At 38.7% G+C, this 19042-nt stretch overlaps 1 protein-coding gene across 1 annotated transcript; it reads right to left on the reverse strand.

Annotated features, from left to right (window-relative positions):
* Positions 1 to 12089: 12089 nt before the first annotated feature.
* Positions 12090 to 19027, reverse strand: CCDC59 (coiled-coil domain containing 59). Its single transcript, XM_003989086.6, has 4 exons — positions 18817 to 19027; positions 17272 to 17584; positions 14694 to 14793; positions 12090 to 12572 (listed from the first exon to the last, which is right to left on the reverse strand). Exons 1-4 carry the CDS (start codon positions 19025 to 19027, stop codon positions 12411 to 12413), a joined length of 786 nt encoding a protein of 261 aa, XP_003989135.3. The 3' UTR covers positions 12090 to 12410.
* Positions 19028 to 19042: the final 15 nt, after the last annotated feature.

Here is a 19042-nt window from a genome sequence, read left to right on the forward strand (position 1 = left end):
AGGGGACATTTGAAAGTGAATACCTGCGATAATAGGCAAGGATCTTTGTTTTATAAGGTTCTAGTCACCCCCCACCCCCTTCCCTTCCCCCTTGTTCCTTCTCAGGTCCTACTGGTATTGGTTTGATAACTCTAGGTGCTGGGTTGTCCATTCCTGATTGGTTCATTTCCATTGTATGAGGGGTGGTCTATGGCCATTTCATTCCTTGTGGGTCATATGTTTTATGGTCTATTACTTATTTTTAGTTAGGTCTTTTGTTCCTAACTAAATTCCTGAGGGTAGGCTGTCCCCACTCATGACCCATGGGATCAGGACCTGTGTGGATTTTGACGAGGTAAACTGGCCTCTACAGAGAATAACAGGAAGGGTTTCACAAACTTCATGTGGATATCGCCATCTGGAACCACAGCAATTACTGGTGCCTATGCATAGTAACTGGAATTATAAGGATAATCCCATGGTAGCATGGAGACTTTCTGTATGTAAACAGAAGTTCTCATAGACCCAACCAATTTTTTATTTATAGTTATTGGAAATGAACAGGCAAATTGTTAGCCATGAATTTTTTTTTAAGTTTATTTATTTTGAGAGAGAGCACAAGGAGGAGGGGCAGAGGGAGAGGGGGACAGAGAATCCCAAGCAGGTTCTTCACTGTCAGCACAGTGCCCAACACAGAGCTCGAACTAACAAAACTGTGAGATCACAACCTGAGCTGATACCAAGAGTCAGACACTCAACCAATTGAGCCACCCAGGTGCCCGGTAACCATGTATTTTGAATATACCAAGAACTGAATATGATAAACTCAACTATGCTGAAAGAAAACGATCTCATGATATTTGGGTTAAATAACCAAATACCAGGACAATAATTACAAAAAGAGAAAGATTAAAAAAATCATTGTGCTATGTCGTATTTCGTCAATCTCAGGCATGGGCTTCACATCCATTATCATCTTTGGTTCAGACTGCCTTTTGAAATTGTGTGCTTCTAGAGAATTTTTTTCTTTAAAGTTTTATTTATTTTTGAGAGAGAGAGAGAGAGAGAGAGCACATGCATGTGGGAAGGGCAGAGAGAGAGGGAGACAGAGAATCCCAGGCAGGCTCCATGCTGGCAGCACAGAGCCCGATGCAGCTCTGTAAGATCATGACCTGAGCCCAAATCAAGAGCTGGTCACTTAATCGACTGAGCCATCCAGGGGCCCCTAGAGACATTTTTGACTTAGCCTCAGTTTAAGGTATCATGTGAGTGGAAATTCACATTGACACATGAACCCATAGAAGGAATAGAAATGGTGTCCCAATAACGTTGTAAAGCATTTTCATGATAATGTATGTAATGAATTGAATTGTGTTCCCCTAAAAATGGTACATTGGAGTTCTAATCCTCAGGAGCTCAGAATGCAGCCTTAGTTGGAGATAGGGTCTTTACAGAGGTAATAAGGTAAAATGAGATAATTAGGGTGAATCCTACTACAATATAATCAGTGTCCTTATAAAAAAAGGGAAATTTGGACACAGAGATAGCCACACAGACAGAACAGCATGTGAAGATTGGTGTTATGTTGCCTCAAGCCAAGGAACTACCAGAGCTAGAAGAGATCTGGGACAGATCTTTCCCTAGTGCCTTCTCAGGGAGCATAGCCCTTGCAACACCTTGATAGTGGACTTCTGGCCTCCATCCCTCTGGTGGCCAATTCTGTCTTTCAGAAGGTTGATGTAGATGCTGTGAGTCAACCTTAGCCTGCTTAAATTGGGAAAATTATCTGTCTGAATGTTTGGTGGGGAGACACATCAACTTAGAGGCATCTCATTTGGCTGGGTTGGTAAAAGCTCATTTAGTGTGCAGCTCTATGAGGGCATTGACATTGGCCTTTGGTCTGCCTATGTACTTCTACATTCATAACCACTGTTTCTTTGTGAGTCTTGAATAGCTTCCACTAAGTCATAGGTAACTTTCTCACCACTAGTCAAAATGTTTGATGTCATAAATCCTTCAGGTTTCATAGCATTTCAAAGTCACAAACAATTCCAAAACCATATCTACTCTTGTTTTATCTTCTGTCTTTTGCCATAGTACAGGCTTCAGTCAGGGTTATTACCTTTACTACTTGGGAAGATAAAATATGTAATGGATCGCTTTCATGTCTGTGTTTCCAACAGGCACAATAAAAGTGGATGCCTTTGTCATTTTCAAAATCCATTTATAAACGATATTAAATCAAATGGCAGGTGGTGGGGGGTGAATGGAGTCAAAAGGTACAAACTTGCAGTTGTAAAATAAGCTATGGGGATGTAGAAGTCTGTACTGCACACAAGGTCCTCTGCCTTGAAGTTTAAGAGCAGCAAATACTGATATAGTCATTAATGTTCGGCACAGCTATATTTTTTCTATCATTAAGTCCTAAATGCAGTGGCTATCTAGTGTCTCTGCAGCTTCTGCTGAGGTCCTTAATGTTCATGAGTTTCAATGTAGTTCAGGGTCAAGCTGCAATAGACTGCACCCTGATGCGGCCTCTACTTGCCAATGCCTTTAATACCAGCAGAGCCAGTAGCTCACTGAGCCTCATCTTGGCTGATATCAGCTGACACTATCCAGGAGGCCAGGTTTTGAGTGAGCCCGCTCCTACATTCCTTGCCTTTGCAGAAGCCTGTGTGTTTCCACCACGCCCACCTTCTACCCTGCTTCTTTGTTGATGCCTGTGCACTTCTGCTTGAAGCTCAGTATTGCACCCTGCCTCTGTAGAAATAACCAGTGTTGTGTAGACAAGCCTACCCTGAACTTCAGATCAAAATCCCATGTGCCTTAAGGCTTAACTTAAGGCTTAACTTAAGGCTTAACTTGCCAAAATGGTAACAATTAAAAGCCTACTGCAAGTATACATACATATGTGTGTGTGTGTGTGTGTGTGTGTGTGTGTATCTCAAATTAATGCCCAGTATAAACCTCTACAAACTGCCAAGATCCAAACTCCCTGTGGATGTAATAAAGTCTGAGCTCGAAAACCACGAGCTCTGACCACCCAAAGCTGCTCCACTTGTATACCATGTTCACTCAAGTTTCATTCCTGCTTTATTTCTTAACATACTGACCCATGCAGCACAAATTGGAGTTTTAGATGTTACGTTCCCCAAAACACAGGCCTTTTCCCTGCTCTGCCTCCATCCCTTCTGCCTCCTGTTCTTCATCAATACTTCCCTGTTCTTTACAGTTTCAGTATGAGAATAGTCATCAAAAGTCAGGGCGCCTGGGTGGCGCAGTCGGTTAAGCATCCGACTTCAGCCAGGTCACAATCTCGCGGTCCGTGAGTTCAAGCCCCGCGTCAGGCTCTGGGCTGATGGCTCAGAGCCTGGAGCCTGTTTCCGATTCTGTGTCTCCCTCTCTCTCTGCCCCTCCCCCGTTCATGCTCTGTCTCTCTCTGTCCCAAAAATAAATAAACGTTGAAAAAAAAATTTAAAAAAAAAACATTAAAAAAAATAAAAAAAAAAAAGTATATGTACTGTGCAGGCAGGCAAGGTGTTCTCCCCAAAATTATTAGGTAAGTCACTACCTCGCTGGGCAGAAACCTTTAGAACAGCAAAGAGGCCATTAGTGCTGGGCTGAGGGTGTCTCCTCCACATGGAAGAAGACATCAACAAAGGATGTGATAGTCCCCATCCATAATAACAGAAATGTAACTATTTTTAAGACTTTTAAACAAACTTTTAAATATATCCCAGGCTTTCTTCCCTTTGTCTTTTCCTCATGATGTCTTCAACTCTTCTCAACCTTAAAGGTTTTTCCCACCTGCCACCTCACCCATGAAACTATCCCTACTGTCTTCAAAACTTTCTCAGAAAACTGAGGCCTTGTCCAATGCTTTGCAAAATGCGGTCTGAGGACCATCCACAACAAAATCACTTGTTGTTTGTTAAAACATGTTTCTGAAACCATCAGTGTTATCCAAACCTTGAAATAGGACCCCTGCCAGTGCCTTGTAAGAAGGTCTGTTAGTGCATGAAGAAGTTCCTTAATGAATGAAATCTGAACCTTTTATGTTTTGATACCTCATCATCACAGATTACTTTTGTCTTATGATGTTGTTACTTGGCATCTACTTCTCTGTAAATTGTTTGGAGGAAGTTCTTTTTTTTTTTTTTTTTAATTTTTTTTTTTAAACATTTATTTATTTTTGAGACAGAGAGAGACAGAGCATGAACGGGGGAGGGGCAGAGAGAGAGGGAGACACAGAATCGGAAGCAGGCTCCAGGCTCTGGGCCATCAGCCCAGAGCCCGACGCGGGGCTCGAACTCCCAGACCGCGAGATCGTGACCTGGCTGAAGTCGGATGCTTAACCGACTGCGCCACCCAGGCGCCCCTGGAGGAAGTTCTTTTTTAACATTAATTCCTTAACATGGACCCTACACATACAGCAGCTGCTCAAGAGCGTTTTTAAAATGCACTCAACTCCTTTTTACTCATCTTTCAAAAAGACTAGATCTCTTCCCTTATTCTATCCTGATAAAGTGTCTCCCTGCTCTTATCCTGACAAAGTGTTTAGAAGTGAAAGAAAAACATGTGTGAAATCACTATACAGTAATTCATTGAAATATTTTACTGTTTCACAATGTATTCTCTTTTCTAAGGTAGCCACATTCAGCCTTTTTGAATTACGTATTTTAAAGGCTATATAATGTACTGCACATTTCTAAGCACTGTTTTTCTATGTAATAAAGATTTCCTCTTTGGTAAATTCTGTTTCCTCAGCATCTCCTACTGCATTTTTTTTTTTTTTAACGTTTATTCATTTTGGAGAAGCAGGAGAGGGGCAAAGAGAGGGAGGCACAGAATCTGAAGCAGCCTCCAGGCTCGAACTCACAAACCTGGAGATCATGACCTGAGCTGAAGTCAGATGCTTAACCAGGCTGCTTACCGACTGAGCCCCCCAGGCGCCCCGCCTACGGCACTTTCAAATGCAAAGTGATCAGTAGAGCGCACCGGCTCCCTGAAACCTTAATGCAGTACCAGGCTACATGTGTTACCATTTATAAAATTTTATTATACAAGGTTTTACAAATATTATTACACTCCTTTTGTTTTCAATCAAGCCCTTCTCATTTTGTAGTGATTGCAGGGAGACAGGAGAAGCAACGTACCAGCATTTTCCCTCAGTTCACAAAGGTTACCAGCGGACCCGGCACTGGTAATGCGCAGAGACAACATTCTTCCATAATAGGGTCCCACTAAACCTGAAAACTTAATTCTTGCTGTGACACTGCTCAGTTCCCATCATCTTTCAAAAGATTTGACACTACCAACCTGTGTGCTTCCACTTAAGAGAATACCTGTAAATAGCAGACTGAATTCTTACACCAAATTTTATAAAGACAACATGATAGAGATCAACACTAAACCATCCTGCACACCTAGAAAACTGATTTGAGGATTAACACAACAATCTGCACAATCTGAACCACAGAACTCAGCAGATACGCGGCGTGGAGAGGTGAACTGGGGGAGAGAGAAGCTGCGGAGGGTAAGGAGCTGTTTTTGCTTGTGGAGAGGACAGAGACGAGGGGGAGAGTACAGGAAAAGCACCCCCCCCAAAAAAAAGCAGCTGGAAAGTGGAAAAGTGGAAACAGCCGAAGGGAGAAAGGAGAAAGGAGAGGGTTTAAATTCTATCAAGACTCTATAAACAGGGGGAGCGCAGAGTCTAAAACTCCTCAGCTCAATACCTGGCGGTGCTCCGGTGAGAGGGGCCAATCCGCAGGAGCAGAGAGTGAAGTCCGGGGGGCTTCGGGCCACACAGGGAGAGGCGGTTCCCCTGCTGGAAGGACATCTGGTAGACGCTGTGTGGCCCCCCACAGGTAAAGACCCCCGTGGGCCCCAGAGAACAACCACATTCGCTGGTGCTGGAACAAGGTGGTTAAGGGTGAAGCCTGGTGCCAGAAGTGTGTTGTGATTCTCCATATTCCCTGAGACGCTGCTGCTACACGATCGCGTGAACTTTTTCTGGGGCCGGCTGGCACCCAGCCACAGTCCCTGGGCATTGGCAGCAGCACGGTCCGGTGAATGTTCCTGGGTGCAGCTGGCTCCAGGCCATTGCTCAGTGAGACCCTCCCACAGAGGGTCAGAACGGGTCAAAGCGGCAGTCCCTCAGAAGTGAGGGGTCGTTAAAGACAGCCACATCTGAGAGAAAACTCAGGAGGGAGGTGCCACCTGGCAACCTGACGGCTTGGTCACCGACAGTGTAAAAGCAGGGAGTGGACGGAAGCCAGGGACAAAGGACGGGTGTGTGATAGCTGATCGGGGAGAGCAGAATTCCAGTTTTGGCAACTGGGTAGCTGGGCGACGCCCTTTTCACCCCTCCCGCGCATGCGCATACACACCTACAAGTGCCACAAAAATCCACCCCAGCAAGCTAAGCAGCGCCATCTAGTGGAGAACAGAGCTGTTACACTAAACACCGCCCAACAGGGGCAACCTCGCTCTTCAGGAACACCACAAATCTCCACGCCTGCATAGTTTTAGACTATAAAGTCCTTCATAGTTTGACTTCCAGGGGAAAACAAGGTAATTTCAACTGTATTTCAGTCTGTTTGCTGGTCCATCTATTCAATTTTCTTTTTTTAAATCTTTTTTTTCTTGAATACAGAAAGAGAAAAAATTTACGTTTATTTTCACTTTTTATTAAAAACAACTTTTTTCATTTTTTTCTACTTTTTAAAACTTCTTTGTAAGTTTTTAAAATCCTATTTTTATTCCATCATTTCATTTTCTTTCACTGCATTCATTTTCAAATTTCCAAACGTTTTTTTTTTTTCTTTTTCCCCTTTTGTCTCTAATCTATCAAGCCCCTATCAACACCCAGACCAAAACACACCTAGGACCTAGCATTATTTATTTGATTTTTTCTGTGTGTGTGTGTGTGTGTGTGTGTGTTGTCTTAATTTTTTAATTTTAATTTTATTTTTTTACCTCATTAATTCCTTTTCTTCCTTCAAAATTACAAAACGAAGGAATTCACCCCAAAAGAAACACCAGGAAGAAATGACAACCAGGAACTTAACCAACAGAGATACAAGCAAGATGTCTGAACCAGAATTTAGAATCACAATAAGAATACTAGCTGCAGTCGAAATAGATTAGAATCCCTTTCTGCGGAGATTAAAGAAGTAAACCCTACTCAGGATGAAATAAATGCTATAACTGAGCTGCATTCTCAAATGGATGCTACAGTGGCAGAAATGGAAGAGGCAGAGCAGTGAATCAGCGATATAGAGGACAAACTTCTGGAGAATAATGAAGCAGAAAAAAAAAGAGGGATACCAAGGCAAAAGAGCATGACTTAAGTATAGAGAAATCAGTGACTCATTAAAAAGGAGTAACATCAGAATCATAGGGGATCCAGAAGAGGAAAAGAGAGAAATAGGGGTAGAAAATTTGTATGAGCAAATCATAGCAGAAACTTTCTTAACCTGGACATCAAAATCCAGAAAGCACAGAGGACTCCCATAAGATTCAACAAAAACAGACCATCAACAAGACATTTCATACTCAAATTCACCAAATACTCAGGCAAGGAAAGAAAAATGAAAGCAGCAAGGAAAAAACAGTCCTTAACCTACAAGGAAAGACAGATCAGGTTCACAGCAGACCTATCCACAGAAACGTGTTAGGCCAGAAAGGAGTGGCAGGATATAGTCAATGTGCTGAATCAGAAAAATATGCCGCCAAGAATTCTTTATCCAGAAAGGTTGTCATTCAAAACAGAAGGAGAGATTAAAAGTTTCCCACCAAACAAAAACTAAGGGAGTTTGTGACCACCTAACAAGCCCTGAAAGAAATTTTAAGGGGGACTGACTCTCTGAGGGGAGAAAAGATAAACAAACAAACAAAGACCAAAGCAACAAAGACTAAAAGGACCAGAGACCAGGAACTCCAACTCTACACACAACATAATGGCAATAAACTCAAATCTTTCAATACTCACTCTAAACATCAATGGTATAAATGCTCCAATCAAAAGACATAGGGTAACAGAATAGATAAGAAAACAAGATCCATCTATATGCTGTTTACAAGAGACCCACTTTGGACCTAAAGACACCTTCAGTTTGAAAATAAGGGGATGGAGAACCATCTGTCATGGTAATGGTCGCCAAAAGAAAGCCGGAGTAGCCACACTTATATCAGACTATCTAGATTTTAAAATAAAGATGGTAACAAGAGATGAAGAAGGGTATTGTATCATAATTAAGGGGTCTATCCACCAAGAAGACCTAACAGTTGTAAACATCTATGTTCCAAACGTGAAGGAAAACAAATATATAAATCAACTAATCACAAACATAAGAAATTCATTGATTATAATACCGTAAGAGTAGGGGACTTCAACACCCCACTTACAACAATGGAGAGATCATATAAACAGAAACTTAACAAGGAAACAATGGCTTTGAATGACACTCTGGACCAACTTAACAGATATATTCAGAACATTTCATCCTAAAGCAGAATACACATTCTTCTCGAGTGCACATGGAACATTCTCCAGAATAGATCACACACTGGTACACAAATCAGTCCTCAACAAGTACAAAAAGATCGAGATCATACGGTACATATTTTCAGACCACAACACTATGAAACTCAAAATCAACCACAAGAAAAAATTTGGAAAGGTAACAAATACATGGAGACTAAAGAACATCCTACTAAAGAATGAATGGGCTAATCAAGAAATTAAAGAGGAAATTAAAAAGTACATGGAAGCCAATGAAAATTATCACACCACAGCCCAAAACCTCTGGGATAGAGCAAAGGCGGTCGTAAGAGGAAAGAATATAGCAATCCAGGACTTCCTAAAGAAGGAAGAAAGATCTCAGATACATAACCTAACCTTACACCTTAAGGAGCTGGAAAAAGAACAGCAAATAAAACCCAAAATCAGCAGAAGACAGGAATTAATAAAGACCAGAGCAAAAATCAATGATATCAACAAAACAAAACAAAACAAAACAAAACAAAACAAAACAAAACAAACTAAAAAAACCAGAACAGATTAATGAAACCAGGAGCTGGTTCTTTGAGAGAATTAACAAAATTGATAAAACCCTAGCCAGTTTAATCAAAAAGAAAAAGGAAAGGGCCCACATAAATAAGGAATGAAAGAGGAGAGAGCACAACCAACAATACAAAATACATTCACTAATAAGAGAATATTTTGAGTAATTATATGCCAATAAAATGGGCAATCTAGAAGAAATGGACAAATTTTTACAAACATATAAACTACCAAAACTGAAACAGGAAGAAATAGAAAATTTGAATATACACATACCCAGTAAAGAAATTGAATTAGTAATAAAAAATCTGCCAAAAAATGAGTCCAGGGCCAGATGGCTTTCCAGGGGAATTCTACCAAACATTTAAGGAAGAGTTAACACCTATTTTCTTGAAGCTTTTCCAAAAAATAGAAATGGAAGGAAAACTTCCAAACTCTTTACATGAAGCCAGCATTACCTTGATTCCAAAACCAGACAGAGACCTCACTAAAAAGGAGAACTATAGACCAATTTCCCTGATGAACATGCATGCAGAAATCCTCAGCAAGGTATTAGCCGACCGGATCCAACAATACATTAAAAAGATTATTCGCCATGACCAAGTGGGATTTATACCTGGGATGCAGGGCTCGTTCAATATCTGCAAAACAATCAATGTGATACATCACATCAATAAAAGGACAAGAACCATATGATCCTCTCAACAGATGCAGAGAACGCACTTGACAAAAGACAGCATCCTTTCTTGATAAAAACCCTCAAGAAAGTAGGGATAGAAGGAGCATACCTCGAGATCATAAAAGCCATATATGAATGACCCAATGCTAATATCATTATCAATGAGGAAAAACTGAGAGCTTTCTCCCTAAGGTCAGGAACAAGACACGGATATCTACTCTTGCCACTGTTACTCAACATAGTATTGCAAGTTTTAGCTTCAGCAATCAGACAACACAAAGGAATAAAAGGCAACCAAATCAGCCAGGAGGAAGTGAATCGTTCACTCTTCCCACATGATATGATACTGTATATGGAAAACCCAAAAGATTCCACCAAAAAACTGCTAGAACGGATCCATGAATTCAGCAAAGTTGCAGGATATAATATCAACGCACAAAAATCAGTTGCATTCCTATACACCAACAATAAAGCAACAGAAAGAGAAATCAAGGAATCGATCCCATTTACAATTGCAACAAAAACCATAAAATACCTAGGAATAAATATAACCAAAGAGGTGAAAAATCTATACACTGTTCTACACAGAGCTAGAACAAATAATCTTAAAATTTGTATGGAACCAGAAAGGACCCTGAACAGCCAAAGCAATCTTGAAAAAGAAAACCAAAGCAGGAGGCATCACAATCCCAGACTTCAAGCTGTATCATCAAGACTGTATGGCACCAGCACAAAACAGGCACTCAGATCAATGGAACAGAATAGAGAACCCAGAAACGGACCCACAAATGTATGGCAAACTAATCTTTGACAAAGCAGGAAAGAATATCCAATGGAATAAAGACAGTCTCTTCAGCAAGTGGTGCTGGGAAAACTGGACAGTGACATGCAGAAGAATGAACCTGGATCACTTTCTTACACCATACACAAAAATAAACTCAAAATGGATGAAAGACCTCAATGTAAGACAGCCATCAAAATCCTCGAGGAGAAAGCAGGCAAAAACCTCTTTGATCTTGGCCACAGCAACTTCTTACTCAACACATCTCCAAAGGCAAGGGAAACAAAAGCAAAAATGAACTGCGAACTCATCAAAATAAAAAGCTTCTGCACAGTGAAGGAAACAATCAGCAAAACTCAAATGCAACCGACAGAATCGTTTGCAGACAATATATCAGCTGAAGTGTTAGCATCCAAAATCTGTGAAGAACTTACCAAAGTCAACACCCTAAAAACAAACAATCCAGTGAAGAAATGGGACAAAAACATGAATAGACACTTCTTCAAAGAAGACATCCAGATGGCCCAGCAACACATAAAAAGATGCTCAACATCACTCATCATCAGGAAAATACAATCAAGACCACAATGAGATACCACCTCATACCTGTCAGAATGGCTAACATTAACTACTCAGGCAACAACAGATGTTGGCGAGGATGTGCACAGAGAGGATCCTTTGCACTGTTGGTGGGTATGCTAACTGGTGCAGCCACTCTGGAAAACAGTATGGGGTTTCCTTAAAAATTTAAAAATAGAACTACCCTATGACCTAGCAATTGCACTACTTGGTATTTATCCAAGGGATACAGGTATACTATTTCCAAGGGGCACATGCACCCCAACGTTTTAGCAGCACAATCGACAATAAAGTATGGAAAGAGCCCAAATGTCCATCGAGGGATGAATGCATTGGCAATCAAAAAGAATGAAATCTCGCCAATTGTAAATACATGGAACTAGAGGGTATCATGCTAAGCAAAATTAGAGAAAGACAAATATCATATGACTTTACTCACACGAAGACTTTAAGACATAGAACAGATGAACACAAGGGAAGGGAAGCAAAAATAATATGTAAACAGGGAGGGGGACAAAATATAAGAGACTGTTAAATATGGAGAACAAACTGAGGGTTGCTGGAGGAGTTGTGGGAGGGGGGGATGGGCTAAATGGGTAAGAGGCATTAAGGAATCTACTCCTGAAATCACTGTTGCACTAATAAAAAATAAATAAAGACCACAGGATAATATAGTGGGGGCAGAGGATAGTTTCAGCACCTGGGTAACCTGCTCTCATGTTTCTGAATTTAAAACCGTAATAGTTGAGGGGTGCCTGGGTGGCTCAGCTGGTTAAGCCTCTGACTTTGGCTCAGGTCATGATCTCATGGTTCATGGGTCTGGCTCTGTGCTGACAGCTCAGAGCCTGGAACCTCCTTCAGATTCTGTGTCTCCTTCTCTCTCTGCCCCTCCTCTGCTAGTGTTCTCTCAAAAATGAATAGAAATGTTTTAAAAAAAATTTTTTAAAGTAATAGTTCATTACTAAATTAAATATTTAATTGAAATAATTCATTGAAAGCTGTGCTCATTTATTTTCAAAACATTTAATTTCATCTGAATTTCATATGGTACAAAAATATTACATGCTTAAACACATTCAAATAGAAAGTTCTTTCAGTTCTTTGGGCCACCCTGAAGGCAAATAAATAAGAAACAAATAAACTGCATAGCATACAGAAAATTTTCTTTCACAAGAAAAAAAATATTTGGACATTTTATACTTAGTGTAGCTTAGCAATCCATTTTATCTTAATAAATTTAGTTAATTGTTAGGAGGAACAGTATATATACAAAAGAACTCAATAGAGGGCAGCTATTTTAACTTCTAATTAAAAACATGGCTGCTTTAATTTTTTTCTTGTATTTTTTTAAGAAGATACTCCATTTGTAAATTCAAGTTTGGTTGGCCTTTTTTAGTCTTTTTGCTCAGTATTTTGAATACTTCCATTTTCTTCTTTTTATAGAGCCTTTGAGCTTCTTCTCTCTCTTGTTTTCTCTTCTCAAATTCCTACAATTATTAACATGCAATTTCCATTAGTAACAAACAGTAGATACAATTCAGTCATTGTGTTGAAATAGCTATTACCATGCAAACACTTTAGGCTTGTCTTAGATTTTGCAAAATAAGAGGTGTTACCTGTCGCTTAAGTAGTTACCTTCTGCCTTTACTCCGTAATGCTCTAATACAGACTAACACAAAGTTATTAAAGTTTTTTAGTTATTTGGCTACAACTAAAATTAGAACACAGAGGAAAGAAGGCATGTATCTGTAAGATTTCATCATGTAATTAGATCTGGGATTTTAGAGATTACCTACTCCATATAATACAAAAATCTTCACTTGTAGAATATCTGGTATTCTATTTAATTTGCCATCTGACAGATTTAATTAAGGAAACATTTACTGACTATATACTAGGCAAAACACTGCTAGGCATTATGATTGTGATTAAGAATTGTGCTCCTTTGATTTGCTAAGATAAAGACTCAAATTCATTTGAGTATAAGAAAAATAATTCAAATTCTTATGTAAACCTGAAAAGCACTATTTGAAATGCACAATATTCTTACAAAAGTTAAAAAGTTCTTAAAAAAAGCAATACATGTGCTGTTTCTCAATTTCCCTAGTAACACAAATAGCACCCAAATGACAACAGCCTGTATTTGTATGTAACTTAATTATCAAAGTGCTTTCATATCATAGCATATTCTATTCTTATAAAACTGTCATTCTAGGCTATTACCTTCATCTGTAAGATGAAGAACTGACACTCCATGATATGGAAAGTGACTTGTCCCAAATCCCAAATACCCTGTAAGACCAAGTCTCCTATCTAGATCTTGTTAATGCAAAGTCTGATTAGCACTCAAACTTATGTCCTCCTATGGTATAATACTTCATTTACTTTAACAAGCACAAAAGATCTGGAATTTATTTGTGAATTCAGGTATATACAGGCTAGTTTACCTCTATGGAGTTTCTCTAAACAAAGTAAAAAAAAACAAAAACAAACAAAAGAAATTAAAGTTTTAGCATCTATTATGGGTGCTTATTTAATTTATGTACTTAGTTTTGATTTCTCATGGATTGATTGGTGTTGGCTTTTTCTCCTGACATCTGATATCCATAAATTCTAAGAAACTATCAATTTTCATGACTACAAAGCCTTAGTATTCATATGTATAAAGAAAATTTCAAAAAGATACTAAACGTTTTATAGTATAGTGGTCCTTACTTTACCTGTTATACCATTTCCAAAGGTGGCAGTTAATAACTGACTGTTGCTGGTTAGAAAAGAGCATAATGTAACAAACTATGAAACAAATGAACAATACTTCCATGGAGAAATGTCTCTCCTTCATCCTAGTCTACCATCAGTTTAAAAATAATCAGGAGAATTGTACATGTTAAACTTCCAGATTTCTTAATTATACAAACTCTAAAGCTAAGACATAACAGAAATTTCATGTCAATACCATCTTTGAAGTAGTTTTTGATTGATGTGCTATCCTTTTTAAAGTGATGGATTAATATAGCTTCAATGCAAAAAATAGAAACTACAGATTGAACAATTTTGTTGAAGCTCTGCATCATCTTGTTTTCATATGAAAAAGACTATTATAATTTTGGGCTTCTGAATGACAACAAAGAGTGGTAACTTTTTGCTAAGCTAATCTAGTAAGTTTTTAATAGGCAAGATCAACTCTTTAGAAAGAAGTATTTTATTCTATCACCTCCCTCTTTTACCTGTTTCAATGTAAAATTATGATAATCTATTTTTCTTAAGTCAGTAGATCTCAAATTTTATTATACATAAAAATCTCGAGACACTTGTTAAAAGTGCAAGTTCCTAGACCATACTCTTAAAAACTGTTGTCCCAGATACTCATTAACCTATAAGCAGCATCTTTAAGATCCTATTCTTGACCTACTAGTATGCACGCCTTCTTGAGGATAATAGAAATGAATGAGGAATTTGTTAAAATTCTCCAGCTCTTCTCCGACCACTCATTTATTCAATAGCAATTTACAGAAAACATACTATATACACATACTAAGAAGCACAGCTTTATGTATACATTTAGAATTAAAAAAAAAAAAGAATTTAAATATTTTAAAAGATCTTACTTGTTTCTTAGCAGTACGCTCAGCTTGTACTTGTTCGTATTCTTCCTGTGCTTTTTGATTTGATGTTTTCTTTTTATTTTTCCTTGGAATAGTAATGGAGCTTTTTAAGATAAAGATATGAAAGTCAAAGGATTAAAAATGGTGCAACCAAAATTATGACACAATTATGTCAAATATAGTACTTGTATAGTAAAATGTCACTGATGCAAATGAACAGAGCAAGGAAGAGAGGCTGGAAGAGGACATCAATCTTATTAGTAAAATGTCCAAAAAAAATATTAAAAATATAGTTACAGCTTTCAAAATACAATTAAAAAATAATTATAAATAAGTAATTATAGAGACTCTTTGAGAAATATTTCAACCAGGGACAATACAGAAAGCTTTGAAAGATTCTAAAATGTTAACAAACAGGAAAGCAGCACAAGAATGACAGAAATGACAGTAGGAAGAAAACATTAAATTGAAGGATGTTACAGAAGTTGTGGGTGGTACATGAACTTTAATCCCAAACTGCTTTGATCAACTTGTCTCTACTTAACCTATTCAATCATGAATGACTACACCTTGAACCTAGACCCCATCTAAAACTGTTCTATATTAAAGTACTTCTCCCTCTCTGATGTCCCACTCTAATCTAATTCAACTACTGAAGCTCAGATGACATTCATTTCTCAAGCTATCTGATTCAGTAATTAATCTTCCTTTTCCCAGTCTCAATTTTTCACTATACCAATTCACAACTACAATAAAACATATTTCAACAGTTCCTTTCTTGAACAAATGCATAAATTATTCACTACCAGACTGTATGTACTGTTCTAACTATCAGTCTTATTCCTTGTCCATTGTCAAATACCTAGAAAGAACAGAAAATAGACTACAGATGTCATATCACATTCACTCCTTAACTCCTTGCAATTTGGCATTTGTTCTCTTTAATGAAACTATCCACGTCAAAAATGGCCTTCTAGTCAAATATGATGATTGAATCAATGGGCATTATTCAGTCTCATTTAATTGACCATTCACTATTTTTGAAAACTTCATTCCCTTAGTTCTAGTGACATTCTTCTCTCCTGCTCATGTTTTCCTTTCTTGCACCAGGTTTTTCCCCAAGTGGTTCCCTTCTTGGTCTCCATTCTTTAGGTAGTTACATCCAAGTTAATAAGGACTATCTACTGAAAATCTCTCCAAAGTCACCAATGATTACCTAAACCATAAATCCAAAGACTTGTTCTTAAAGTCCTGTTTTTCTTGGACTTTACAGTGTTTCATACATGAACAATCTCTACTTTCTACAACTGTCCTCTGCTGATTTCACTGTTTCTGTATTCCCCTTTCTCCAATTATGACACTTCTATTTAACTTCTTCAGTAACTTTCTCCCGCTTTGACCTCAAAGTTAAGAAATCTTTAACAATATGATTTTTACCTTCATATTGTGTCTCGTGGTTTAACCCTCCTTACCTCAATTATTACCAAGAATGACAGAAACCTGCATTTCTAGATTTGCCAGAACTATACATCCATTATTCAATAATATGACGCACATGCCCACTGACAAAATTGAATTTTTAGCATCTCTGTTTCTATTTTCAATTGTACTTTTTCCTGGGGTCTTATCTCCTGTTACTTTTACCACAAGTAGCTAACAACTTTAAGCAATCTCTACACCCAAAGTGGGACTTGACGTGACCAGCCTGAAACCAAGAGTCGCACACTCTGCCCACTGAGCCAGCCAGGCACCCCGAAGGGAGGCAGTGAGCGCTCCAGATACTAACAACGTTAAAGAACGGTGTTTTAGTGAACTAAAAAGTTAAGAGTCCCAAGTAACAGCTGGATTCTGTGCCGGTTTAGGTTTTAGCACATTTTAACCTGAGGTGTGCATAGAGAAAGTTAAGTCAGCTCTTTTAAAACCCAAGTGTTATACAGCTATGCCATCTATTTGTTTAACTGCAACCAAGTCTGTGTCCTCTGGGGGAAAAAGTCTAGAATAGTAGTAACAGCAGCAGTTAACACCTATGTAGTACTTTCTATATACCACATACCTTTTTAAATACCTTACATAAATAAACCAGTCTTCATAGCACCATGAGATGGGTCACGAGTACCACAGAGTCTGTGTGAATATCCATTCTGGAGTTGAACACATGGCAGCTCTGAATTACATACTTCTTATTATCATTTCTATCTCAAAGAAGAGGCACCAGAGCCCAGCTCCAGAGTCTGACGTTAACCACTATACTATAATATCTCTCAAAGTAGTTGTTGGTTTTTTTCAACATGTACTACTAGCAAGAGTTAACATGGTCCAAAAAAGTTAAATGCATTTGAGGCTGAAATCCAAAACCCACATCTTTTAATTCCAACTTCATTACTTCTTCCACTAACATAAACTAGCCTAATTCAGTCATTTTAGCTAAAAGAAAGCTTCCCTGAAAATATTTTCACATAATTCACTGTGATTTCTAAAATGCCTTAAATGAGAAAAATTCCAAATTCCACAAGCTGTCCTATAAACTCTTTCATAAAACATTACTTCTATCTAAAGGACTTGAGAAGAAAATAATACATACTTTATTCTTATGCTATGTTGCTCTGCTGCCTGAGGCTGCTCAGCACTACAATGTTCTTCAGACAAAGCTTGGGCAGTGCTACATTGTTCTTTTAGCAAAGGCTGATCAACTTGTTCTTGTGATAAAGGCTGTTCAACTTTTCTAAGTTGCTTCCTGAGTCTTTCCTCTTCAGCTAAATAAAGATGTTTTAGATGATCAGGGTATCGATCTGTGAACTGGGATTCCTGTGAGGTTTGAGCCTTCTTTTCCTTCCACAGCAATTTCTTGTAATTTTGCTGAATCTTCAGTTTTCTTTGGAATGCGAAGCCTTGTCCTATTGAAGAATATCAGTCATAAATTAACTTTCTCAGAAAATAAATTGCATGAAAAATGTAGCTATTAATTTAACATGGAAAACTTTTTACATTATCACATTCAGAAACTCGAATTACTTTACTAGCAAAACTAGTTTTGCTTTAAGAAGTCATTTCAGGGGCGCCTGGGTGGCTCAGTCGGTTAAGCGTCCGACTTCGGCTCAGGTCATCATCTCACGGTCTGTGAGTTCGAGCCCCTCGTCCAGCTCTCTGCTGACAGCTCAGAGCCTGGAGCCTGTTTCAGATTCTGTGTCTCCCTTTCTCTGACCCTCCCCCATTCATGCTCTGTCTCTCTCTGTCTCAAAAATAAATAAACATTAAAAAAAAAAAAGTCATTTCATAAAACAGGTTTAAGAGAACGTAATGAATAGTATGTTGGTCCTTTGCAAAAAGACAAGGCTAATATTAGTCATACACACTCAATAATCTCAAAGAAGAGAAAATGACTAATGTTACATAACTCCAACTGACTGCACCCAAAATCAAAATGAATTCCTTCATTCATCTAAAACACTTACTCTAGGTCTCCAATACTTTCAAAAAAACTCACATCAATTATTTTACCTTAGAAAAGCACAGTATGACTGATTTTCTAAAGAAATTCAGTACAAAAAAGAGAAGACAGTGCATGATTTTCTGTACAGCTAGCAATTACGAGAAAACTGAACTTACAGCTTATACATTCCAAATGGGATTTGAGGACACGTGCAGACAGCAAGACAAAATAAAAACAAACTAAAGCGAAGTTCATTAAGATCAACAAAAGAAAACGGTTTCCAAAGCTTTGGGGGTATTTGTAATCAGCAAGGATTTGGGGCAGTACATTTCGGTCCCATCTTTCTCTATATCCTTTGCCTTAGTACATGCAGAAGTGGACCCATAGATGCTCTGCTTACAGTTTCACAGAAAAATTGTAAGAAAAACAATTCTGATCAAGAATGGGGTTAAGTCGGGAAACACGTTTAAAGACTTAGTTAGCAACACCGCCTCATCTTCCATTCCTGAGCTATGGGAAGCCCATAGCTCCCATATTCCCATATTCTCTCTGCCCCAGGGAAGTCCGGGAACGGGCCCCCTCTGCCCCAAGGAGGTCCGGGTCTGGATCCTAAAGCCTTCTTCCCTGCTATGGCGAGTCTCATATCCTCAGATTTCGCAGGCCTGAGGATTTGTAAAAGGCTGCCTTCTTACATACCCTCTCGAACGCTTCCCACGAAGGCCTGCTGATGATTAGATCGCCACGTCCTCTGCTTCACATTCTTTTTCCTGAATGCGACCGGGGAAACTCCGTCGCTACGTGACCCAAAATTCCCTGCCGGCCACCGAGCCGCCGGCCTCACCGGCGCCATGGCACACCAACCAAGTCGCCAGGAAAAATCACAACGGACGCTGTGAAAGTACGTCATGAGACAAAAGCAATC

This window comes from Felis catus, chromosome B4, assembly GCF_018350175.1.
Source record: "Felis catus isolate Fca126 chromosome B4, F.catus_Fca126_mat1.0, whole genome shotgun sequence".
In the NCBI taxonomy this organism is placed as follows: domain Eukaryota; kingdom Metazoa; phylum Chordata; class Mammalia; order Carnivora; family Felidae; genus Felis; species Felis catus.